Source organism: Alexandromys fortis, unplaced genomic scaffold, assembly GCF_014885135.2.
Source record: "Alexandromys fortis isolate MF-2015 unplaced genomic scaffold, M_Fortis_MF-2015_v1.1 scaffold_36, whole genome shotgun sequence".
Classification (NCBI taxonomy): domain Eukaryota; kingdom Metazoa; phylum Chordata; class Mammalia; order Rodentia; family Cricetidae; genus Alexandromys; species Alexandromys fortis.
This window is the reverse complement of record NW_026067915.1, coordinates 10,816,210-10,843,115: the sequence shown is the minus strand read 5'-3', so window position 1 is coordinate 10,843,115 and position 26,906 is coordinate 10,816,210. Positions and strand designations below refer to the sequence as shown.

At 48.9% G+C, this 26,906-nt stretch overlaps 2 protein-coding genes across 4 annotated transcripts in view; one reads left to right on the top strand and one right to left on the bottom strand.

Annotated features, from left to right (window-relative positions):
- Ccdc12 (coiled-coil domain containing 12) overlaps positions 1 to 25,985 on the bottom strand; it is a 57,225-nt gene extending 31,240 nt beyond the window's left edge. The window contains exons 1-2 of the mRNA XM_050139264.1: positions 25,714 to 25,985; positions 22,256 to 22,452 (exon numbers count right to left, since the gene is read on the bottom strand). Of these exons, the coding sequence (XP_049995221.1) occupies positions 22,256 to 22,452; positions 25,714 to 25,822 (306 nt within the window). The 5' untranslated portion in view covers positions 25,823 to 25,985. The remainder of the gene's footprint in view (positions 1 to 22,255; positions 22,453 to 25,713) is intronic.
- The window catches only part of Nbeal2 (neurobeachin like 2), a 32,404-nt gene continuing 29,938 nt past the window's right edge, over positions 24,441 to 26,906 (top strand). For all 3 annotated transcript variants that reach the window (XM_050139263.1, XM_050139261.1, XM_050139262.1), the window contains exon 1: positions 24,441 to 24,739. In XM_050139263.1, coding sequence (XP_049995220.1) covers positions 24,689 to 24,739 — 51 coding nt within the window. In that variant the 5' untranslated portion in view covers positions 24,441 to 24,688. The remainder of the gene's footprint in view (positions 24,740 to 26,906) is intronic.

Here is a 26,906-nt window from a genome sequence, read left to right as displayed (position 1 = left end):
GACCAATATCTGCCCTGATGTGGCATACAGAGCTCGTCTATTAAAGCCTTAGTTTCTCTCTCTCTTTATACATGTATGCGTGTATGTATGTACAGATGGATAGATAGATAAAGATATCCCCAACTGACCTAGAACTCTTAATGTAGACCAAGGTGGCCTCAACTCACAGAACCCACCATGCCTAGCCTCTCTATTAGACACTAAAGCACTCTTAGGACCAATCACAGGGTTGAGAGCTCTTCTGATGCCATTCCAGAGAGATAGAAGCAAACTACCAAAAGACAAGACTACTTCTGAACCAGAAACTCCAATTCTGAAAACCAGAAGTAGCTACAACAATTCATGTAGGTGTTCAGAACAGTGCTTCTCACAGCGGAAAATCGGAACGCTGACATCATTCAGTCTGCTGGGCACATCCGGAGAGCCAGTCCCTCAATGAAACAGAAATAAGAATGTGAGCACACAGCTGAGTCCCACACTACAGAGCCAAGGTTGCTACCACGGCAACCATGCTTACAAATGGCTACAGTCTTGATGAGCTGGAGCTACCCAACATGACTGTGTGTAACATTTTTCCATTTTAATTCTGCTGTCAAAACAGTTTACCAAGAAACAAAAGCAATCAGGAAATCCAGCTGCAAGGTGTTATCTTGACCATACTGACCCTAAACTGCTTCCTGACCATGGCTAGTACACAGACCCCCCCCCAAAAGCCTTTTACAAGTTCAATAGCACCCCACCCCCAGCATTTCTGAGGCCTGCACAGATCCTTAGTAACCTGGACTATACACAGCAGCAGATCCAGCAGCCACGCTGCAGGCCTGGTCTCTTAAATTAGCATGAACACCTCCATTATACAAGGCTAAAATTTTCAGCTAAGATGCTAACTGATGCTAAACAATGAGGTCATTTCTCCCGCCTTCTCACCTGGCCTCACTTCCCCCTTTTCTTGAAGGGGAAAAGCTGCCTCTTCTGCAGAGCAGAGCTCCTGTCAGAACTTCCTCACCCTCTCTCAGCCTGAGTGCTAGCAAACCAATCACAAAGCCCCGAGGAGGCTGCAGCTTGCAAGACTTCTGGATTGTGTGACAGTTTCATGTGACAATAGAGAAGGTACCTGGTACCTTCTTGATGGTAGACAGTCAGGGTTACCAGGAAAGGTCAGCTAGTCAGTCAGCTAGATTCTCTGTCCCTGATAACATAAGCCAATTCTGAGGCCAGACTTGAAGAGCACATGGGCTTCCCTCCTCCACAAGCCCCAGCTAGTGCCAGGGATCCAGGCTGAGCCAGGAAGGAGGGAAGGTCCATCTTCCTGGTTCTCACCATCCTGGGATCCTGTGCTAATAATAAGGACCCAGAAACCTCATGGCCCTGCGGATGAACCCATGTACCTCCCACACACATCCAAGCCAGCTCTGCTTGTTTATACCATGCCCGGGTCCTCCCAGACAGTTCCTTGACAGGTGCCAACAGCTTTCACTTGTCAGGCAACAGAAGCATCAATGACCTGGTCACAATCAACTGTTGAAGTAGGGGCATAAAAGGATATATACAGTAAAGCCACTTGCCCAAGTTCTCCTCTGACTTCCGTATACATGAGGTAGAACAAGTCCCCTTTTAAATACTTTTTTTTTCCCTTAAACAGGATGTAGATTAGTTGGCAAAGTGCTTCTAACAAGGGAGAAGTCCTGGGTTTGATACCAAGTACCACATAAACCAGACATGAATGGCACATGCCTGTAATCTCAGAAATAGGTAGGCAGAAGCAGGAGCATCAAGAATTAAAGATCATCTTTTGCTACAAGAGACTCTGTCTCAAAACAAAACAAACAAAAATAGGGCGAGATGGCTCAGGAGGTGAAAGAACATGCCACACAAATCTGCTGACCTGAGTTTCATCACAAGATCCTATGAAGGAGAGAACTGACTCTGACCTCACACATGAGTATTGGCACCCCACCCATCAGCCAGCACCAGAGCGAGAACAGTAGGACTCTTGGTGTCCACAGCATGTCTCCAGCTTCAACGCCTAGCACGAACTCAAACCCCCAGCTTCATCCCCTGTGTACCACTGACAAGGCCCTGCCAATCCATGCTGTGTGAGACTGGCAACTCATGAGCCCCATGAAGTTCATCGCGCTTGCTACCACTGAAAAGACCAGAGTTGGCACAGGACACACCAAGACCAAGTTCTTAGCACAGAGGAGACATATTTGCCCCAGAGGGACAAAGGGCAAGGGAATAAGAGACAGAGGATGAGGAAGAAGGGGAAGGGAACAAAGGAGAAAGGGAAGGGATATTTGTCCTGGGGGACAAAGGACGACTGCCTCTGATTAGAGGAGACAGATGTGGCCCATAGGCAAAGGGCAGTTTATAAATGAAAAGGGGAAACCCTATATTAGGATAAGTTGGTTAATTTTGACTGGACAGGCTAATTAGGGCCAAAAGGGGGGGTTTGATTGCTGGACTTTAATACTGTGATAGCTGGACTTTGGTGGTCAGCCTCAGGATGAGGAAGTGGTCAAATAAGGGAATAGACCGTGGTGGCTAGCTTTAGAATGTAATCTAACAGTTTAGCAAGGAGAGGGGATGGGGGAGGGTAAGACCTGCCAGTGCCATGTTTGCCATGCTCAGGCCGGCTACAGCCCTTCAATCACTCAGCCTGCAGACTTCTTTTCTTTTCTTTTTTTGGTTTCTCGAGAAGGGTTTCTCTGTGTAACAGTCCTGGCTGTCCTGGAACTCGCTTTGTAGACCAGGCTGGCCTTGAACTCACTGAGATTGTCCTGCCTCTACTGGACTTATCCAAAAGTCAAGTCTGCTTTTCCTTAAGAAAAATCTCGCAGGGTGGTGGGGGCAGGCGAGGAGACAGCAAGTGTATAATCATCACACAGCATCAATACCACAGGGGACTGAGCTGGTGGGAACCAGAAAGGATGAAGCCTGCACCCACCTGGAGCCCAAGTGGGCATGGCAAGGATTACTAGGTCATAGCAAAGAATAGTATGATAAGGCTGGATCCTATATCCAGGCAGAGGGAACAGGGCAACTTCCAACGGTGTAGTGGGAAGGTCCTGCTGGACAGGATGCAGAAGTAAGCTGAAGAGGGAAGACAGACAGGCAACGATGTAAACAATCATCCAGGAAGGAAAGGACAAAGGTCACTGGCGGAAGCCACTTAAGCAGCAAGCTCAATGTGGATCAGGAGAGCCACTCAAGGATAGCAGAGTGAGGTCTCCCAAGTGTGTCTGGACGGATGCTGCACAGTGCCATGGACTGCTGGCAAAGCTGCTCACACTTCTCTTGTGGACACGCCAGGCTCTGTAGACTTCATAACTGAGATCCGGTTATCCTATTCCAATAGCCTGGTTCAGGACAACTAAGGTAGCTGGTTGTTAACTCAGCAGATAAAGGCTACATCAGCCTGTATACTGCTGTTTCCTGGCTGCATCACACTTTCAAAATTCTCAGATTCTCAAAAAGCCCACAGCTTGGGTCTCTTTCTATAGCAAGAGAGTCAGAACACGGATCATTCTTAGATCAAATAAAAAGAAAACCACCAACTTGTGGCACTGCAAAGGCCTCAGATATTATCTAGCTCAGGAGGAACTAGACCCAGCAGCTAGGAGAACGTGTAATAAACAGCACCTACCAAATCAGAAGGTTCCAGGCAAGAGCCGGGAACTGGCATGTTCAATGGCCCGCCTACTGAAGCAAAGACAGAGTACATCCCTCGTCAAGACGCTGAACCAGGAGGAAGTGGCCAACTATCTAAGGGCTACTGTGGTCACCACAGTGGGTTCTGGACACAAAGCAGGTAGGACAAGAAGAAAGCGAGAAACCACTGGAGTGATGTAATGTCTCCTCCAGAGCTACAGTAGACTCAGATAAAGTACATAGCAAAGGAAGTGCAGAAAGCAGGCTGGACCTTAGTCTCATTCCGTCTACCTTACCATGTCACTAGGAGCAGGGAGGAAAAGAAGGGCCATTATATACTACAGAAGCCTAAAGGGCCCCACACTCACTATCCCAGCAAATCTTGTAGCAGGAAAGTGACTCTGGCCCTGTTGATCTACAAACCATACAACACTGGGAACTGTGAATGATGTCCTGCAGAGAGGGAGGGCACAGACACCTCTCTGGTGACAACAAAGTGGACTCAAGACTGATTCCAAGAGTTGGAAATAGTGGCCAAGTATCTGTAATCCCAGCACTTGGAAGGTGGAGGCAAGAGGCTCAGGTGGTCAAGGGGTTAACCTGGGCTACCAAAAGTACTGGGATTGAAGACTTGCAAGACTAAGTTCTCTTTTTAAACACAGGAGCTGGAGAGATGGCACAGAGGTTAAGAGTACACACTACTTCCATAGATCCTGAACTTATTTCTTGGCACCCAGATCAGGTGGCTCATAGCCTATCATTCCAGCTCTGGGGGCCTTGATGCCTTTTCTTTGGTTTTGGAGGGCAACTACACTCACGTGCACATACCGCCCCTCCCCACCCATGGAAACGCACATAACTAAAAAATAAAAACTGAAGCAAAGGCAGGCAGATCACTCTGACTTCAAGTTCAATACCAGCCTGGTGTACCAGTGAGTTCCAGGCTATCCAAGGCTACACAGTGACACCCCGCACCCTTAAAGATAAGGTCTCACTTTGTAGACCTAGTTAGTCTGGGATTCACTATGTAGACCAGGCTACTCTTGAAGTCACAAAGATCTGCCTGCCTCTGTCTTCTGAGTGCTGGGATTAAAGGCGTGTGCCACTAAAGCCAGTAAAAATAAACCTTTAAACAAAAATACACAATCCTCAGTTTTCATTTAAAACCAGCCGGCATTGATTTCTGTTGCTTGGAGCGAAGTGCTTTGTCTACACATGGCAGTGATGGCAATGACCTAATGAAGTGTGAGGGTGAAAAGCCACCTTGTTTTCCACAGGGCAAGATTCTGTGTCCAGAGCCGACTTACAAATGGAGGTGCTGTGCTGGGAGTTGACAGTGCAGTGTTCTGTGACTACCACAGAGGCTGGGCGTCAACACAAGCAAGTCAACACCCTTACCGGCCTGCAGGCTGTCACTCCATTCCCTCCGTTTTAGCACGAAACCGTGTTCAGAACAAGCCCCAACACCAGGCATCTGAGTTTCTGAACTTATCTGGAGATTGGGATATTTGGGCACTGGGGGCAGCAGAGGGCAGGGCGCACGGCCACCTATATACCCTTCATCTCTACTGGGAATGCAGTGCTCCAGGAGGAAGGGGATATCCAAGTAGCTAGCTAGGTCAACCCAATCAACCCTGTGATCAGCGGGATGACAAACGCTGCAGAACACTCTCAGAACCCAGAATTCAAAAAGCGAAATTCATGTCAATTTCCAGGCAAGTCAGAGGTTGTGGAGCAACAAAGTGTGCTGAGAATCCTAGGAGACTACAAGCTATTTTAACCTTGGGTCTGATCAGCTGCTTCTCAGTGTCACAGTCTGAGACAGGAAGACAGCTGTCTCCTCTTTGGTGTGATCTACAAGTGATAAAATCCTAATTAAACCCATTTGAACCACAAGTCAGAACTGGCACATTTATTTGAGGGAAGTACTACTTAAACGAGGTCCTATAATCCTCACCTACACTCAGGCTTCCTTGGGAAGCACAGCTTTAATTCAGGTGCTCAGCGGAAACGTTGAGAAAGTCAGACCACAAGTGGACTTGACATGGCTCTGACAACTGTCTACTGTGGGACCTTGGCCGAGTTTTTGGTTCGGAGTTGCAATTTCTTGACCTGCGAAGTGACAACCAACTCTGAGGGTAGGAAACATGAGGGAAACGTCTGTGATGTGACCACTCTGTGGCTGGCACAGAACAAGTCACCTAATCAATAGGCACCAACTCCTAGGTATAGAGAGAGCAGAGGCTGACACTCTTGCCTATGTCTTCAAAGTGGCACCCCCCTAAACTTGTCCCAAGGTCACCTAACCTCTCCATTTAAGGCCAGGCTTGGTGGCACACATCTGTAACCTCAGCAGGCAGGAGGATCAGGAGTTCAAGGTTACTCTTGATATATAATGAGTTAAAAGTCAACCTGCACATCATCCAGGCTCCTCCCACTTCCCAAAAAAGGTCAGTGGCAAAGGTGTTTACTGTCAAACCATCACCTGTGTTTAATCCCATATAACAGGATAGAAAACCAAATCCTACAGGTTGTCCACTGACATGTATGTACACAAGTGTGAGTGTGCATGCATGCACACACAAAAATAAGTAAATTAATTTATTAAATATGTATCTTTAAAAGCAAACCCCTAAGTACATTCCAGCATGTATGCCTCATCCCTTCATAGTGTCATACAGAGAAAGACGTGCCCTTGTCCTGAGATGACACAGATCTGCAGATTCTAACTGCATACCCAGAACCTGAGTGCAAGTCAGGAAAAGTCACAGCACACAAGGGACACGGAGGTCGGAAGGGACTTCCTGAATCTAGAGACTCCCACTCCAACTGCTCAGTTCTTGCCCCTCCTTAGCCTCAAGTCCTTCCTCCTCTTCCATGTCTTCCACTCAGTCTCTCAAGTGTCTTCTAGTCCCTTGGCCAGGTAAAGCTGTGAGTTATACAGCCTGGAACAAAGACCCCAGAAGTGGACAAGATGATGAGAAAAAGTAGGGCACATGCACCCACACTGTTTCAGAAGCTTCTACTTCCATGTAGCCCTTGCATGTAAGTGGCACCCTCCTTCCAGGATGCTGATAGCTTCTGTACACCTCAACAGTATTGGGTAGAACACTAGATGGTAACTCGTAGTTTGAGGGTTCAGCCTGCCCCTGCTGGAGGTAAGAGTGAGCCTCCTCCCCGACTCTAGTCCCAGCACAGTGGACAGTGGCACTCAACAGTAAGCACTGACAGCCCCCACACCCCGCTGGCAGTGAGCCTTACAGGAGTGACCTCAGAAAACACTCACTTTCATTTCCTATGGAGGAAGGACCTGCCTATATGTGAGGAATCCAGCCATTGCCCAGCCCTAAGAACACTGAGGGCTGGAGGGGGGAATCGCACAAACAAGTACACTCTGCTCCAATTCCTAATATTTTCTCTCTAGACAGAACAGCTCTTCTGAGCCCTGGATCAAAATAGCCCCGGAGTATAGGTTTTACTCCCAAAGAGGCTTTGCCACCAAAACAACTGCTTTTCTTCTTGGAATTCTTTCAAGAGTATAAGTTGTTGTCTCCCTCCAAAGCAAATGCCAGACAGGCTAGAGTACCCATATTAAAGGCAAGGCTCTGAAGGAGGAAGAAGAATCCCACATAACAGACACATCAGGCTCTGACCACCAGTTACTTAGGAGGAAGGGCTGGAGCTGGAGGTATGGACGCAGTATCCATGGGGATTTATGTATGCTGGCAATGTGTGAGGGTCTGGATGTGTAGGTGTGGGCCAGGGGTAACTGTGGGCTGTGGGGATGTTTGGGGTAAACAGAGTATGAGTGTGGCGAGGGGAGGTGCTGAGTCAAAGTATTTATTAGGGAGTTGGGCTATTCAGTGTTGTTGGGGCCGAGGAGTCTGAGGAACAAGATGCACAGCATGTAGAGACAGGGTGTGGAGTATACACTGCTGTGTGTTGGGAGCATGGGGGTGTCACAGCTGTTTGTTGTGGGGAGGTATTCTTCAGAAGTCCAAGATGCTACATGGAATGTCTTCACCTGGAAATAAAAAATTAACTATATGAACCGCATTTCCATATTTGGAGACAAGATCTCATATGATCCAGGCAGGCCTCAACTTAGCTGTGTAGTTGAGGATGACTGCAGACTTCTGATCCTCCGCCTTGAGTTGGGCTGCAGTGGTTATAGGGAAGTTCCAGCACCCATGTTATACAGTGCTAAGGAAAGGACCCCAGGCTTTGTGCATGTTCAGCAAGCGCTCTGCCAACTGAGCTACAGTCTGAGCCTACACTATTAGTGTCTGTTTAGACATCAACAGCAGCCTGATCCAGATTCCTGCAGACTACAACAGAAAGCTAATGACCATTCGAAACGCACCACCCAAGCTGGGCACGGTGGTACATGACTGTAATCCCAGCATCCCAGAGGCTAAAGTAAAAGGATATCAAGTCAAGGCCAGCCTTGGCTATGTGAAACACTGTCACAAACTAAAAAAACCAAGCCAACACAAACAAGCAGACAAAAGCCACAGCTAATTTAATATTGCACCGAGTCAATTTCATCCCCAAGGGAAGGAAAACAAAACTAACTCCCCCAAAACTTTGATACCTACTTCATACCATTAGCTACGCAATGGATTCAGAGTAGGCAACCTGGATTGCACGAGATCTTATCTCAAGAAGAATAAGAAGAAAATGCCTTTTTAGCCCAGTGTGGTTGTTTAGGCCTTTAATTCCAGCATTTGGGAGGCAGAGGTAGGCCTGCCTCTGAGATTAAAGCCAGGCTGGTCTATATATTGAGTTCCAGGACTTCCATAGTAAGACCCTGCCTCAAAGAAAAAAAAAATATGTAAAAAACTAAAAATCATATAAATCAAAGAACTCAAAAAATTCCTAGAAATCAGGGCCTGGAAAATGGCTCTGATTAAGAGCACTTGCTGCTTTTCCAGAGGACCCAAGTTTGGTTCCCAGCATCCACAATAGCTCCTAACTGCCTGTGACTCTGAGGACCAACATCTCTGAATTCTGGAGGCACCTGTACTCACATGCCCACACCTATACACATAACTACACATAATTAAAAAAAAATAATAGAACTCAATCTTAAAAGAGCTCCTAGAAATCAGCTGAAATAGTGCCCAGTGGCAGACCTCCTAGTTGCCCAGCATGCCCAGTATGCCAGGGGTCCTGGGTCCAAACCCCCAGCAACACCCAGCCCCTCATTTCTGGAATCAATAGGAAAAAACTGTCAGGTAACGCAATAAGAAAGGAGAGGGGCAAGCCAGGTAGTAGCATATGCCTATGCGTACCCGGCAGACAGAGCCAGGGGATTTCTCAAGTTCAAAGCCAGCAGGTCTACACAATGAGTGCTAGGCCAGCCAGGGTGACACAGCAGGCCTGTCTGGAAAAGGAGGCTGGGGGAAAGACTCCCCAGGCCCTTCACACAAACATATGGAAAGACACTGCATCATTTAATCACAAAGGTTTACTCCCTACTCCCCACAGCTACAATGAAAGAGTTCTATGACATCAAGTGTTAGAGGGAAGTCTCACACTATCTACCCTATATAGTCTGCGACCTACAATTACATCCCTTGGTATAGAACCAACATACATGTGTACATATGTTTGCCAATACACTAATGTACAAGACTGGGAATAAAGTGGGTGTGGTAGGGGGCTGGAGAGATGGCTCAGTGGTTAAGAGCATTGCCTGCTCCTCCAAAGGTCCTGAGTTCAATTCCCAGCAACCACATGGTGGCTCACAACCATCTATAATGAGATCTGGTGCCCTCTTCTGGCATACAAACATACATGGAAGGAATGTTGTATATATACATAATAAATAAATAAATCTTAAAAAAAAAGTGGGTGTGGTAATACACATCAATAATCTCAACATGTAGGAGGCCAAGACAGAAAGATGTTGAGTGTGAGGCCAGCCTGGACTATATAGCTATACCAAAAAAGTGGGAATACCGGCATATTCCGTAATTACTGCAACCTGGAAATCCAGAGCAGTAGTAACTGACTCCACAGGCACTGTGGCTCACACAGGAGGATCAGCTTGACTTTGAGGCCAGCCTAGGCTATAAAGTGAGTTCAAGGTTAAGTCTGAACTACAAACAAGGCCCATCTCACTGCCCATGCCCCTAAATGAATAAGTGAACTAAACTCTCAATATCTAACATATAACGATAAATGAAAAGCCAGACATAAAAGGACATGAGGCTACTACCATCTTAACACTTGGGAAGCCAAGAGTCAGGTTACAAGGACATAATATGGTCTTCCATATCCTGAGGACCAGTGGCTCTCACAAGCTGGGGCCAGTAAGGCCTTTACAAAGTGGAAAGGATACTCACTTCTTAGTGGGGCTCCGACCTCTCTGCTACATGCAACCTTCAGGACCTGGACACTACATTCCCCACATACTCTGAAAAAACTCAGGACCGAGCTCCCCTACCACTATGTCCTGCTAAATCCATTCCCAGACTTCCCCTGACTCTGTGGCACCCAAGAACCTGCTGGCCCTCCCTGTCTGGTCCTCCTGCCTCTCTCTCCCCAAAGCCAAGCTAAGGAGTGTGCTAACACACCCGATTTTATGTAGAGCTTCAGACTGGATTCAGGATGTTATTAGTTCTAGACAGGCACTCTACCAACTGAGCTACAACCCCAGCCTCCCGGGGACTTTTCTACCCCCCAGACAAACAAGCCAATAAGTTCTCACTCATCTGAGATGCTCCTCCCTTGGCCCACACCCACGCCTGCCTCAGAGGCACAGAGGTCGTTGAAGCCTGGAAGCAGCATGCAGTCTCTCCTACAGTGTGGCCAATTGCCCTAAGTCTCTGACATTACCACCTTCCCTGTTGACAATCTGTCCAAACCTCCCAAAGAAACCCTTGAGTCAGGGAGACCATTTGGTCTGCAATGCAAGCCCAAGGCCGAGCATATAGCTGGTACTCCATAAACACCAGGCAGTGGCTGCTGTGAGGATGGAAAGCTATTGTTCCAGAAAGAGAAGCCATTTTACTTCCATAACAGAATGCCAGGGAGCTATCAGAATCCTAGAAAAAGGCAGCTCTGAGGCCACCTGGGGAACAAACATGCCAGGTGTCCCAAGTGTGCACCAGGGCAGAAGAGGGAAGAGCTGCGAACTGTCTTCCCGGATGGTCCTGACACACAGGTAGTCTGACCTCTGACTCATCCGGTACTTTACTTTCACACATAACCACCCTTGGGAGGATGAGTCTATCCAAACTGTCAATGATGGCTCATCAACAGGTGCTGATGGAGCCCAAACCTCACACCCACAAGGTTCTCTCTCTCTGTTTCCTTATCTCAGGTTTGAGAAGCTCACAGACAAGAACAGAGTTAGCAAGAATGGAGATGAGACACCGGGGTTTCCTTTCTCCTCTTCCTCCTTCTCCTTTAAAAACTTTTATTTTTAAATTGTGTGTCTGTGAGTGCGCACATACCAGCATGCGTATACAATGTCTGTGGAGGCCAGAAATGGGTAACAGATCTCCAGAAACCAAAGTTAGAGGCAGTTGTGAGCTACCAATGTGAGTGCTAGGAATGGAACTCTGGCCTTCTATAAGATCAGTACAAGTTCCTAATCATGGAGCCATGTCTCCAGTCCTTATTTTCTTCTTAATTGACATGTCGCCCTCAAAATGAACTACCTTCAAGCAGCTAGGACTAGGATGAGTAGAGTCAAGGTCTGGAGAATAACCTCTTTGCTCCCAGCATAACAAAGCCAGCTCCACAACCAGCACCTAGCAAAGGCTTGAGGACTACCTGGGCTTCCCCGTTTCAGGAGGCTAGGAAGAAAATATACACACCCGTGTTTACGAGAGGCCCTGTGCCAGACACTTGTAGCCTCCACGGTCTCTATCTCCCAGCTACCAGTGAGAGTAGAAGCCACATCTCAATTCTACAGACAAGGGAGGTGGGCAGAGCTTAAAGATTGGCTCAAGGTCTCAGAGCTATGATGAACGGAGCTGAGGTTTAACCCAGATCTGCCAAGCACTGATACCCATGAGATCTCCACTACAACACTGGGCCCATGCCACACCAGGCAGCCTGATGACAATCTCTGCTCACAAGAGCAAGACATTCCTTCACAGGGATTGCAGACTGTAGATCCCTAAGCATTGAGGTGAGGAGTGGAGAAGAATATGAAGCCAGGTCCTAAGTACAATACAGGGATAGCAATAACTCAAAGCATTTCTGAGGCAGGTTCCTTAAGCCCCAGATTTCTCAGTCTGGTAAATAAAAGTGAACTGGGCCAGGTGGTGGCGCACACCTTTAATCCCAGTACTGGGGAGGCAGAGGCAGGTGGATCTCTGTGAGTTTGAGGTCAGCCTGATCTACAAAAGCTAGTTCCAGGACAAGCTCCAAAACTACAGAGAAACCCTGATTGTTGAAAAAAAAAAAAAAAAACAGAATATACAAAGCCATAACAGACAATTTACATTCAAATGTAACAATCTCCAATGGCATCTCTTGGTGGAAAGCCTTTACTACCTCCATTTGGTCCTAAAGATGGTGTCTGTTCCTCCCACATCAACGACAGTGTCTGCTAATTCAAAGCAAGGAAATAAAAAACAAGATGGTGCACACAAGACAGGAAAATCCATGAACAGCACCTTTTGACTTTGGGGGCTGAGAGCTTGACAGTCAGTAAGGTTTGTATCTGACTTTGCCCCACTGGTCTTAGCTGTGTTGCTGTGACCTCTGTTGTCCACAGATACACTATGTCCCTAAGACCTTCAGAGTAATCTCAGTCTATTTTTGTTCCCAGGATCACCTTCCTGTACAGTTGGCATCTTCTTTACCTTAAGCCAAGTGAAAAGTGTAGAAAACTCCAAAAGCTGGAAAATATGCCCGCATAAAGAACAATNTACAGAGAAACCCTGTCTGAAAAAAAAAAAAAAAAAGAGTGAATATCCAACTCTGGGACAATACAAGGTGAGACGTGCCTGAAATGGCTAAGCAAATGTTATGCCTACCAAACTGTAAGAGGTTGTAAACTCAGGACGACCTCCTGGGCTGTTTTGCAACTAGGCTATTGGGCACAAGGATGTGGCCACGCAGGCTGAGAGGCTCTGCACATGTCACACGCTGCTCTCGACCCGACTGCTCCCCCTACAACCAACACTTGATAGCTCTTCCCTCCTGCTCCTTTCCCCACCCCAGCCCCCGCCAGCCAGGGGCACTCCTCGCTACTCACAGGCCAGAAGGTGCTTTCTACCGTGGCACTGTTCCCTCGCTCTGTGCTGTGAGTCTTCTAAGAGTACAGAGCACAGTCACAGTTCTCCACTCTCAGGGTGTTCATAAAGGAGTCCCGAGACTGTCATCTGCTAGACGTGTACCAGCCATGCAGATGGACACGTTAATTCAAGGCTTCTGCCCAACCCTTGGCTCCCAAATGCTGGCCTGGGGGACCTTCTGAGCATCTACCCTCTCTCTTGCCCTCATTATCTTAGTAAACGGGGTTCAGGTAGAAACACGGTTCTTATGCACTGAGCTAGAGCCCCGGGGATGCACTGTCTGAGCACCAGGGGTCACAGGTGGCTACTTAAACGTAAACTAACTAAAACCAAATTTCACACTAGCCACTCGGCAAGGGCTAAAATCCACATGGGGCTAGTGGTCAAAGGTTCGGACAGTGGGGACTACAGACAGCCAACACCCCATAAAGTCCTACTGCACAGCCCTGCTCTGCCCTACAGCTGCTAGTCTAGGAGTTGTCGTGTGGGCTCCTGATGGTGAGCACTGGCAGCAAGAGGCAGCCCACTCCGGCCCAGTGCTCCAGGAAGCCAGCAGCCATGGGTGCTTGTGTGAAGTTCATCACTTTCACAGTGACTACACTCACACACTGAGGAAGGGGTCGCGAGAGGACAAAGTGGCCTCATACCACCCAGCTGGACGGCACTGAAAGGGAGCTACAGAGATCCATCCACACAGCTCTGAAGCTGCTCACCTGTCCATTTTGCTTGGAACTTCTGGAAGAATGCCAGAAAACAAAACAAACAAGACAAAAAAAAAATCAACTACAATAGAGGAAAGTGCCCAAGCTGGCTGCCCTCCCAGCTGGAAATCCTGGCTCCAGCAGGATTGGGTCACCAAATCACCCAGCACTTTCAGGAACAAACTGTGTCCCTGAATGCCCCCCCTCCTCTCCAGCTCCCCTGTCACTTACCACCTCCCACTCATAGCTCACCTCTTCCTTACATTAAGTTGCCTCAGCCCCAACCTGACCCTACCTGAAAACAACACTATGCTTGGACTTCCCAACTGTCCAACAGGGCTGGCTGACCACAAAACACTGCTTTAGCCAGCACTGTGACCTCTCTGGCATCCACCTCCCCACAGGACAGGCACGTACTAGAATCTGGCAGCATCACTTCCCTCGAGGACCCTGGTAATCCAGCACCTGAGCTTCTCTGCTGTGGCCCTCACAAACCTGTCACAGCAGGTTGGCTCACCAGGAAGCAGCCTGTCTTCCACACACAGCTGTGTGCCTAACAATACACAAAACCAGGGTGACTAAATCTTGTCTGTCTTCTCTCCCCCTCAGTCTCAGGACCGCTTCAAAACCAATACCGTTGATTGTGAGCTTATAGTTGCAGAGGGGGAGAAAATGATTGGAGCAAACAACCCACCCAGAAGGAGCTCACTGAAGGACCAGTCACAGACTGCTGGGAGACACCAAGGGACAGGGGCTAAAGGTCAAAGGGCTCCCCCCTGGCAGGTGCAGGCCAAGACAGTGCTTAGTCCTGTTGTCCAGTGTCATATCAAAGGCCTGAAAAAAAATGTAGAGCACTTCCTCCCTAAGGGAGGGGCCTCCTGGGATCTTATCTGCTGAGAGCAGACAGTCCACACTTCCTCCCAATCTTCCCATTTACCACATGGTACAAGAGGCTGCTGTGGGCTGGAAAAGTAACTCAAAGTAATTTAGGCACTTGTCCTTCTCACACAGAAAACTGGGATAAGAAACTGATGTCAGTAAGGAAATACTAACTTGACTAGGGGATGCTAAGTTATACAAAGTAGAATTCAACTAAAAGAGCACAGCCTCGAATATAATTCAAGACTGAGTAGTACATTAAACATGTGAGAAACCTGAAAGGAAATTACAGGTGACAGCCAATGTGAAATGTATGAGCTTAAGGCCTATAAATAATTTTTTTTGTAGGAGGCTGGCTCCCCTTTAGAGTGTTAGCCAGAACCAGTTGAGTGCTATTATTTTTTTTAATATTTATTTATTTATTATATACACAATATTCTGTCTTTTTGTATGCTTTCAGGCCAGAAGAGGGCACCAGACCCCATTACAGATGGTTGTGAGCCACCATGTGGTTGCTTGGAATTGAACTCAGGACCTTTGGAAGAGCAGGCAATGCTCTTAACCTCTGAGCCATCTCTCCAGCCCTTGAGTGCTATTATTAAAGAGTTTTTCTTTTATATAATCTTTTATTTACATGCTCTCTGAAGGGGTCAGAGTGATTTCTCACTGGAAAGGGATAGTTACAGACACACATCCTTCCTCATAGTGAAAGGTGGGAAATGTTACTTAAGAACTGCAGAGGAGCCAGAGGCTCCGCAAGTAAAGGTAACAGACTACAGAGTGCATTCCAGAACAGCTAGGGTTACAGAGAAACCCTGTCTCCAAAAATCAATAACAAAACAAAATAAAATTAGCATATAGTGTAGCAATCGCATTGCTCAGAATATATTCAAAAGAACTAAAGCAATAATCAAAAGGTGCCCACTGGATTAATGGGTAATAAAATGAGAGTTGGAGTCAGTGGGGATGAAGTCTGGTGGCAGAGTCCAAGCTTAGTATGGGTTCAATCCTCAGTAATGAAAACTACAAAATATATGGGAGATCCACATTACTATTACTTAGACCTGAAACAAAATCCTGATGCCTGGCACAATACCAATGAACATTGAAAATCTGTGCCAACTAGGCGATGGAGCCTGATGACCCGCGTCTGATTTCTGGATCCCACATAAAGGTGGGAGAAGAGACCTGACTCCACAGAGTTGTTCTCTGACCTTCCTGCACAGCTCAGTTCCATCATAGGACACAATAATAATTTAAAAAGAAAAGAAGAAAAAGTTTGGATTTAAGCTAAGCAAAATAAGGCAAATGTAACAGGATATCAACTAATAAAGTATCTAGAGCAGGGAAATTCAAACCTCATAGAAAGTAAGCTGGCAGTGGAGTGAAGGAAATGGTGAATTATTGCCTAATAGGTGTAGCGTTTCTGCGGAAGATGGTAAAAGCTTTGGAAACAGTAGTGATGATTATGCAACACCGCATAAAATTAGTACAACTGAAAAGGAGTTAAACCGGCAAGTTTTGTGTTTTATATAGTCTGCCACACACACACAAATGACACAGAAAGAAAGAAAGGAAGACAGTGAGGACGCAGGAAAGGCAAAGCTGTGACAAGGCCATTTCTTACACTGGATGCTGGGCGTCTGTAGATCAGCTCACCGAACTCCTGACAGCGAAAACACCTCATTTCACTGAACGCCACAGTACCAGCCCAGCTGCTTTCTCCATAGCTTACTCCGGTGGACTGCTAAGTACAAGCCATCTCAACCTACCCTTTCCCTTTGGCCGGAGAGCAGTGAGCCATAGGCTGGCTGGCATTAGTGGCAGCAGTATGGTGGTAGCTACAAAAAAATCACAAACTCACCACAGCTGTTCCAATAGTGGAAGACGAGCCGAAACAAGGTGTGCTTTATAGCTTAGCACTATGAGAGGAAGATCATATCACACACAGGTAATTTGAAAATTATCCAAATTTAAATTCTAAATACAATTTCAAGTGATACAAATATGCATCATTTTCACACCATTGAAGTTTTTTTAAAATCTGGGAGCTGGATCAGTGTGTAAAAACATCTCTCATGCAACCCTGATGATCTCAGTTTGATCCTTAGAACCGAAGTAAAAAACTCAGATGTAGAAGCTCACTCCATAATCCAGTACTCCTCGAGTGAGCTGGAGACAGAAAAGGCAGTCAGCAGAAACTCATGTTTCTGAAGATGTATTTATTTTGTGGTCTGTGTGTGTGCACACGTGCACGCATGTGTGCGTGCCTGTGCGTGCACAGGCACAGCTTGCCACAGTGCACCCCTGGAGGCTAGATGCTGTTCAGGGCTACGTACACCAGGTTGCTGGCCAGTGAACTTCTGCAAACCCTCTGGTTTTCACCTCACTGTAGAAGTACCAGGATGACAGGTGGGTTCTGGGGATTTGAACTCAGGGCTTCACATGTTTTGCCCACCAAACCATTTCCTCAACCCAATTTTGTTAAAGACCAGATAATTCACAACACCCAGATCATATCAGAAAGCACACAGTGGCTAGGGGTGTAGCTCAATGATTAGAAAGATCTGAGCTCAGCCCAGCACCACAAAAACAGAAAAGAGATTATACAGTATCTCTCCTGTGTATCTCATCTCAGCAAGGAGGAACAGCAGTGCTTGGTGGCGCAGGCCTGTAATCCCAGGTACTCAGGAGGCTGAGGCAGAGGATTACTAACTCAAAAGGTATGCCTGGATTACAGAATGAGTTCAAAACTAGTTTAACAAGACCGCGTCTTAGAATGAGAGGTCCGGGAATACACAGCTCAGTGGTAAAAATTCAGTGTAAGAATTATCATCAGCTAGGTGTGCTGGCTCAGGCCAGCCTGGTCTACAGAGTGAGTTCCAGGACAGTCAGGGCTACACAGAGAAACCCTGTATCGGAAAAACTAAACAAACAAAAGAGAGCTATCTTTTGTTCTCAGGGTCTCTCCCTCCCCTAGTGTTCCTTTGGTCTTAATCACGTGATCTTGGGCACATGACCTAACCTCTACTGGTTTGAGCTTCCACCCATAAATTAACAGTAAAACCTTCCTCCCACTGACTTATCAGGTTGTCATCAAGACCAGCTAAGATAATCTGTGCTGGTGACACATTCACCCAGTTAACTCTGACCGTGCTGTTGTATTTAATAACAAACAAAACCAGAGACCCCAGGAACTCCCAGCTCCCTTTCCTTCCACAGGGCTATCTCCATCTAACACTAGACACAATGCTCCCTTTCCCCCCTTTCCACCACAGGTCTATCTCCATCTAACACTAGACACAATGCTCCCTTTCCCCCCCTTTCCACCACAGGGCTATCTCCATCTAACACTAGACACAGTGCTCCCTTTCCCCCCTTTTCTCCACAGGGCTATCTCCATCTAACACTAGACACAGTGTGCTTGGTATTTGTCTCCCCAGCAGAAAAAGAAGAGACTGGGACAGACTGTTTTCACCACAGCTACACTTCCAGTACCTGAAGCCTGCACATGGTGCACTCGGTATATATTCCTGCACATGGTGCACTCGGTATATAATCCTGCACATGGTGGACTAGGAATGTATTCCTGCATATAATACACTCGGTATATATTCCTGTACATGGTCCACTCGGTATATATTCCTGCACATGGTACACTAGGTATATATTCCCGCACATGGTACACTCAGTATATATTCCCGCACATGGTGCACTCGGTATATATTCCTGCACATGGTACACTAGGTAAAGTGCCTGTCACGCAGACATGAGGACTCATGAGGACCTGCGTTCTGAGAGCCCTAGCACCCATGCAGCCATCATAAACCAGGTGATTTACATCTGTAAGCTCAACACTGAGGGAGCTTAAAAATTCAAAAATTCAAAGGATCCTGCAGCTAACTGACCAGCCAGCCTAACCAAAGTGATGAGGTCTAGATCCAGTGAGAAGAGACTATTTTAAAAAATAATGTGAGCCCTGCCGTGGTGCCACACACCTTTAATCCCAGAACTAGGGAGGCAGAGGGAGGCGATCTCCATGAGTTCAAGGCCAGCCTGGTCTACAGAGTTCCAGGACAGGCAAGGTTACACAGAAAAACCCTGTCTCAAAAAAATAAAAAATAAATAAAAATAACATGGGAACTGTCTCAGTCAATGAAGCGCATGCTCTGAACATATGAGCACCTGAATTCCAATCACCCAGAACTCATGTATCAACAAAAAAGCAGGGCATGCGTACCACACTTCCTCACCTGTAACCCTGCAGCTTGCTGGCCAGCACGTCCAACCAATATCTGAGCATGATGAATTCAGTGAGAGAAACCCTGTCTCACACCCGATGTCAACCTCTGGTCTCCAACAGTCTAATACACATGTGCACATATACACACTCCATACACATGCACACACACACAAGATGGAATGAAATCAAGAAAGACAACTAATATTGACGTGTATCCAGACACACCTGCACACCCAAATCTACATGAACAGTACATGTTCCTTCTGATCAAAGAAAAGATAAAATCAACAACACAGACCCCTTCAGTGGTCAATTCTAGCACACATTTAAAAGGTCCCCAGCACCATATAAAACCCAATATGGTGGCTCAAGTTTATAATCCCAGCACTGTGAGGTTGGGATTAGAAATTCAAGGTCGGGGAGGGGGGGGGGAGAGTGGGAGGGAAATGGGAGGAGGTGGAAATTTTTAATAAATAAATTTTAAAAAAAGAATAGTTAAAAAAAAGGAAATTCAGGGTCATCCTCTAGTATTTGAGTACAAAACCAATCTCAGGCTACAAGAATCCTATCTTTTTTTTTTTTTTTTTTCTTTTTTTGGTTTTTCGAGACAGGGTTTCTCTGTAGCTTTGGAACCTGTCCTGGAACTAGCTTTGTAGACCAGGCTGGTCTTGAACTCCCAGAGATCCACCTGCCTCTGCCTCCCAAGTGCTGGGATTAAAGGCGTGCGCCACCAACACCCGGTGTTGTCTTGTTAGGTTTTTTGTTTTGTTGTTGTCTTTGTGTTTAAGATAGGATTCTTAGCCAGGATTCCAGCCTGGTCTACAAGAGCTAGTTCCAGGACAGGCTCCAAAACCACAGAGAAACCCTGTCTTGAAAAACCAAAAAGAAAAAAAGACAACATGCACAGCTGAAGAAAGTGGAAAGGCATCCCATAGTCATGGACTAATAAATTTAACATATTTAAATGATAACTTCCCAAATGATTTACAGATTCAAGGCAATCCCTATGAAATCTCTTTACAGATGCTGTTCACAAAACCAGGGAAATTCATTCCAGAATTCAGATAGTCTTCCTTATTTGGTTTTTTTGAGAAAGGGTTTCTCTTGCTGTGTATCCAAAGCTGGCTTTACCACGTAGCAGCCCTCCTGCCTGAGGCTCTCAGCTGATCAGTTAACAACTACACACCACCATCCCTCGCATCACACAGAATCTTAAGCCAACTTTAATGACCAAAACAGTCTTGAAAAGAAACTAAGTTACACCACTTAAACTAATTTCAAAACTTGCTGCAGGCCGGGTGTGGTGGCACACGCCTTTAATCCTGGCACATGGGAAGCAGAGGCTGGCAGATCTCTGAGTTTGAGGTAAGCCTGGTCTACAGAGTTCCCAGACAGCCAGGGTTACACAGAGAAACCCTGTCGAGAGAGAGAGAGAGAGAGAGAGAGAGAGAGAGAGAGAGAGAGAGAGAGAGAGAGAGAGAGAACAAAAAGCAAACAAACAAAACAACAGCAAAAATCTACAAGGCTACACAATTTAAAATAATGTAAAGCTGGACAAGGTGCCACCTGCCTGTAATACTAGCTCCTCAGGAGAGAATAAAGTAGGAGAATCCTGAATTCAAGGTTAGCCTGGACAACACAGAAAATCCACCTCAAAAACCCAGCAACAAGGAAACACTACCTCCATGTATCTCGTTGCTGGGACTGGTGAGCAGGCTCAGTGGTTAAGAGAGCTTGCTACGAACCCATGAGGACCGGGTACAGATCCAAGCACCCCCATGGCAAGCTGAGAAGGGGCTTGCACTTGCCACACTTGCCCATAACCCTTGCACTGTGGATGGGCAGAGACAGGAGTCTCGTTGTCTGCCAACCTACCCCAAAACCAACAAAAACCCCACAAGTTTCCGGTTAGAGGAGAGACCCTGCCTCAAGAGTAAGGCAGAGAGACAGATGAGAATTCGAGTCAAGCTGGAGATCCCCGAGGTCTGGAGCTGGAGGACAATTATGTGATGGCTCTCACACGCTGCCAACACAGAAGCCCATGTGGCCAGTTTCACTCCCAACTATTTCCCCTTTTGCTTTCTCACAGAGATACAAGGCAGAGTACACAGCTACTCTGGGAGGAAAACAAAGGCCAGCCAAGACTGACCAACCTGCGTTTGGATTTTTTTTTTTTTTTTTGGTTTTTCGAGACAGGGTTTCTCTGTGGTTTTGAAGCCTGTCCTGGAACTAGCTCTTGTAGACCAGGCTGGTCTCGAACTCACAGAGATACGCCTGCCTCTGCCTCTCGAGTGCTGGGATTAAAGGCTTGCGTCACCACCGCCCGGTATAGATTTATTTATTATATATACTGTGTTCTGTCTGCATGTGTGCTTGGACGCCAGAAGAGGGCACCAGATCTCATTACAGATGGTTGTGAGCCACCAAATGGGAATTGAACTTGCTGGGAATTGAACTCAGGATCTCTGGAAGAGCAGCCAGTGCTCTTAACCTCTGAACCATCTCTTCGCCCCCCACCCCACAGGGTTTCTCTGTAGCTAAGGAGCCTGTCCTGGAACGCACTCTGTAGAGGGGGCTGGCCTCGAACTCACAGAGATCCGCCTGCCTCTGCCTCCTGAGTGCTGAGATTAAAGGCGTGTGCCACCACAGCCTGGTCTGGTTTTTGATGAAATAGGAAGTGGAGTCTCTGACTTTTCCTACCTGTGGCAGATGTTTTATTTTGTTGAATGATGGAAACCGTTTTTTGCCTATATAACAGAGCCAACAACTTCCAGCCCCTTAAGCTCGTTCGTTACTGATTTTTCCTACTAGATTTCAAAATAGCCCACAATAAATGAATGTGTCACTCCCCCCACTGGAGACGTGGAAGAAAGCAGGCTCAGAAACATGGACAATTTGTCCCAAGTTTCAGTGTCGAGTGACACAGCCAAAGTGTGCATACGGGTAGTGAATTTCAGAGTTCCTCTTCATTGCTTTGGAAAGACCATCAAGTGGAGATGAATCCAGGCCATCTCCGTGGCTAAGGAAAGGCAAATGCTTCAGAAAGAAGCTGGGAAAGAAAAGGGAGCCTTCTTGCCCTGCAGGCCACCCAGACATCGTCTGGACTTTCGCCGGCTGCACAACCGCAGCAGTCAGTCACTCACCCTCCCACCCAACGGAGCCCTGATGGGCAGGTGCCAGGAGGCCGGCCCGGGGGGGGGACCCACCAAAAACGTAAAAAACAAAAACAAACAAAGAACCCCAAAACATGTAAAAACTGAAAGCTGTGCTTGCAACAGCAGCACGAATGCCACATCTTGGCAGTCGCGCGAGGACCACTGGCCAAAGCGCACGCGCGAGGTCCGCCCCTGGGCTGAAGAGACAAGCCTATCTCAACAGCAGATCCCAGCGCCGCCCTATCGCGCATGCTCTGCTCGCGCGCGCACGCGCGTCTCGACAAGTGTTTCCCTCGGCCTCCGCCCTCCCGCTCTGACGCGGAACACTGGCCTCCATGCCTGCACCTCCCACTCCACGTCCCTCACCTTGCGTCCGGTTTTCTCCCGGAGGGCCTTCAGCCGTTCTTTCCGCCGCAGCGCCTCCTCCTCGAGGCGGCCCACACCGGGGGCAGTAGCCGCCATCTTACCCGGGGCCCCGCCTTCTCTCTCCGCTTCGCGCAGGCCCAGTGAGCAGAAGAATGCTTGATGGCCAATCCAAGGGCGAGAATGGATAGCCGGAAGCCCTGAAAACCAATCAATACTGAGTTGCTACAGGAGGCCACGCCCTTTGCTCTGGAGCAACCTGTGCAGCGAGCGAGCCGGCCGGGTGGAGGAAAGGCGTTAAGTTCGATTTTCCCAACCCTAATCAGTGAGAAAGCAAGTAGAATCAGACCCGAGAGGCAGAGATTAGAGTGAGTCGATTGCTCTGCTTTTGCCTCACCACCACCCGCCTCTCCTGGTCGCCCTCTTGGAATGCTTAGCCATCCTTATCCACTTGTGCTGATTCTTCAAGGAGCGAATGCCTCGAGAAGCATTCCTTGGGTCGGGTGTGGTGGTGCACGTTTATAATTCCAGTGCTTAAGAGGCTGAGGTAGCAAAATAATGGGCTCAAGTTCAGTCTGGCTTACGTAAGGAAATCGTCGTAAAACACCACCATCAGACACCAGAAACCCTCCGTGGCCACTCTCCTTCCCACTCTGAGGTCAGTCTCTCTCCTCCGGAGACAGCAGCCAGTGGCACCTCGGACTCGCCTAATGAATTGCTCCTAAGCCTGTCTGTCCGCACTCTGCTCCAGACCTGTGCAGTTCGAGGCCTGGCTGCATGGCCTTTTCCTTTGAACTCAACAATGGCCTCTCATCCCGTTCTGGGGCAACAGCATACTCAGGGTCAGGCTCCCATCATTGCAAAAAAGCAAACGTCAACCAGGGCCAAGTAAGCGCCACAAAACTTACTCCTTCCTGCCAGTTTCTGAAGAGTTTGTGGCTGACAGTCACAGATGCACGCACCCGCTTCCTTCCCCGGCTCCTCTTCCTAGGAGAAGGCCAGCCCTTTAGCAACGTTGCTCCCTGCCTGGAGTGTGTACTATAAAGTTGGTCCCTAGGTGAAGGCACTTCCCTCCCAGCTCCCTTTAAATGCCACAGCCCCCTAGCCTCACTGTCCTAGGTTAACCTGGCTCTGTCTCAGACCTTCTCTCACAGTAGGAAAGGGAGTGGCTGTCTGTGCTTAGGAAATGTCAAGTCAGACTAGGATGCATGGGACGAAAGAATAAGTCGAGAACGTAAGGGTCATCCGCTCCAAGAGTACAAAACAGGACAGGAATAAGGACAAAGTCAGCTTTCTCTTGTCCACCCGCGATCTAGGACACACCAGGCTGACCAGTTCCTAGGACCAATAGGAAACCCAACAAACTTTCCCCGACTCCTAATAAAGAACCTTATTCCTATCCAACACCAGGTGCTCCCTAACTTCACAAGCAGTCTGGGCACGGGCAGAGGTGACAGTGCCCCAGCAAAGATTCAGCCAGGCCTAGGTCCTTTGTTCCTGCTGCCCCTGTGATCCTCCTTCCACCCGGCTGGGCCCCAGTTTTTTCCATTCAATAGAATAGGCTTGAGACACCCCTGAGGCATTCTCCCTCAGGTCAAAGGAACAAACAAACAGACAAACAAACGAAAACAGAAAACGTGACAAGCAGTACTGGGCCCCCTGGGAGGAGGGATTCCTTGAGGGAGTGGGACAGACCCTAAACTTGGTTGAGGAGCTGTCCAATGGAAGGACGCCACTCCTCTGAGGTGGATGTCCTGCCGTCGGCTGATGCTTCTTTCCATCCAGCCCAGCACTAGGCAGGAACTAAGGGTGGCACTCGTCTTTCATACAGCTCTTGGAACAGAACCTTGCACGTAGTCAGCGCCACAAGTGGTCCTCATGGACGAGGTTATCATTAGTATTTGTTGAAGAACCCTAGTCATCCCGCGCAAACCGCAGTCCCTTCCTGGAATAGCGATAATCCCAAACCTGATAAATTATACACACCAGGATGGACAACTCAGGAAGCCCTTCCCCACCCCCTATCCCGGGGAGGCTGGCAAGGCTCCTGCCAGAGGCTCTCAAGGGACTCTGCCTTCGAGGGGCGTGGCTCTGCGCGACCTCCCGGGCCGCTCTGACCTCAGGCTCCTCCCCCCAGCATGACACCCCGCCCTTTGCACAGTCCTGGGAGAGGCGGGGCGGTGGCCGCCGCCGCGACAGACTGCGAAGTGTAGGAAGCCAGGCGGTGGCCGGCTGGCCGGGGAGGAGGAGGGGCGTGTAGACTTTGGTGACTGAGCGCGACGGGGTCGGGAGCCGCGGACTTCCCCCAGCAGTACCCAGCCGCTCCGCCCCGGAGTGACGCCCTCCCGCCCATGGGCCTGGCCCGGGGCAACCGGCGGGCGGCTCGGAGGAGGCGGCGACAGGTGGCGCGCAGCAGGGCCAGAGCCGGGTCAGGCCATGGCCGCCTCGGAGCGGCTCTACGAGTTGTGGCTGCTGTACTACGCGCAGGTGAGCCCGTCCCGCCCCTGGTCCGCGAGGCCCCCAGATCCCCGCGCGCGGTGCCTGCTGCACCTGCGTCCGGCGCCGCCTCCCCCCCCCCACCTCCTCCCCGGCCACAGAAAGGCGCGCGCACGCGGGATTCCAGCCCCGCACACACGTGCGTGCCCCGGGCCGGCGGGCTGCCTCGGGTATTTGTGCCAGGGGCACCGTTCACGGGCACGCACTGTACTGCAAGTCCCCCAGCGACACCGCGCAGCCTTAGGTTACCCTGACCAGTCACTCTTCACCCCTTTCACAACTCGGTAAACTGAGACCTGGGAAGAAAGGGACTCAGTCTGCATGTAGGCTGTTTCGCCTGAGGGGCGCATTTGCGATAGGTGATCGAGGCTAAAATGTCACATAGGTTGGGGGACCCGGCAGGTGCCACTCCTTACTGTAGATCAAACTTTAGTCGCCTCAGACTCTTCCAGAGAAGTACTTAGTGCCTTGCGGAGCTCTTGCTGTACGTGAGGCAACCTGAGTCTACTTCCATTCTGCAGTGGGTCAGGGTCGTCGGGAGTGAGGCCAGGAAGGATGTTTGACAGGAGCTCCCGGGAGCTCTGTGACTCCTGCGATTCAAACTCTATGTGACTGTCATGCACAGAAGCTCCACTTTCCTTCTGCACTGGAAGCAGGGAGTGATCCCGGGGTCACGCCTCCTTCCTTGCACCTGCTTGGCACTAGGTGCCTAGCTCAGGTGTGCCCTGGACACAATGGTCCATTGTCTGTCCCTGAACAGCTTGTCACCGGGAGCAGGGATATGGGGAAAGTTCAGCCTGAACCCTGGCCCTCTGAGGAGGCTGACTGATGGTATACGTCTCTTAGGAACGGTATGGTCTGAGTCTTAAGGAGCCACGGCTTCTTTAGTGGTGGGCTGGTGACCTGTAGAGCCCCACCTAGGGTAACCCAGCCCAAGCTCATTGCACCTCTAAGCCTCTACTTACCTGTCTGTAAAATCAACACAATCTTGCCCTCAGGCCACCTGGACTTTGTGGAGAGGGAGCCAGTGTGGCTGGTATAGTTCAGAAAAGCCTGCCTCCTTTGCATCTCCATCTTCAAGGGGGATGGGCTGGTGAAGAGAGAGATGTCACTGGTTTTTCAGGCTGGGTGGTAGGCTGCTGGAGATGTCCTGGGACAGCTTCCTCGGACTGTTCCCTTTCATAGTTGCCAGGCTGAACTCTGTATGGTGATGAGATATTATTAGTACTCCTGTCCGCTGGCCTGGCACCTCCTCCCAGATGGCCTCTTAGAGTAGGGCCTAGGTGTGGGATATGAGCTGGCTGCTTATAGTCTTGGAAGCCTGGACAGGCAGGGGGCAGCCTGGGACCAAGCCAACTAATAAATCCAGGATGTGAGAGCAAAACCAGGAGAGTTGGGTGGGGCCAGGCTGGCTGGGGAGAGGAAGCCAGGCAGCCTCCCAGTGCAGCCTTCCTGCCTGCTCCCACAACACTGTCCCACCCCTCGGTGCTGGGTTCCGAAGGAGAGATAGTGCTACTAGGGACCCATTGTGTTTGTGTCCTGGGGTGTGTAAGGCAAGGATGGAGCCAACGGGTGTTAAGAGACTCTCAGTGCCAAGTGTGATGGCATATGCGTTCGATCCCAGTATGAGTGAGGTTGGAGGCAGGAGGATTGCCGAAAGTCTGAGGCCGACCTGGGCTACAGACTTTTGAGACTTGTCTCAAAAGGAAAGCAAAGAGACCCCTTTTGTCGGTCACCAGCCGGCCAGCCGGCAGCACAGGTAGCCCCTCCCTTCCGCAAGAACTGCCTACCATCTGTTGGGAAACCTGTTTCCCCAGTTGTGGGTCTGGGTGAGGACAGGGAAGTCGCCCCATTCCTGTCCTTCCTTTCCCCTAAAAGACCCCAGATTGCATGGATAGACATGTCTTCTCTCACCTAAATGGACTCTGCCCTCTTAGTGGGCGCTGGGAGGAGGTGGGGGAGGGGCGGTATCAATGTGCCCCTGGATATTACTTAGTTGGAGTTTCCTCAGGGTTCTCTTGGGGAAATCAAGGCAAGATCATCAGAAGGGTTCCTTTAGCCACCAGAGCTTTAGTCTGAGGTCAGGAAGCCTAAGGTGGATCTTTACCTGGGACAACACCTGTGGTTTCCTCTGCTGGGAGCCTATCTTAATCTTCAC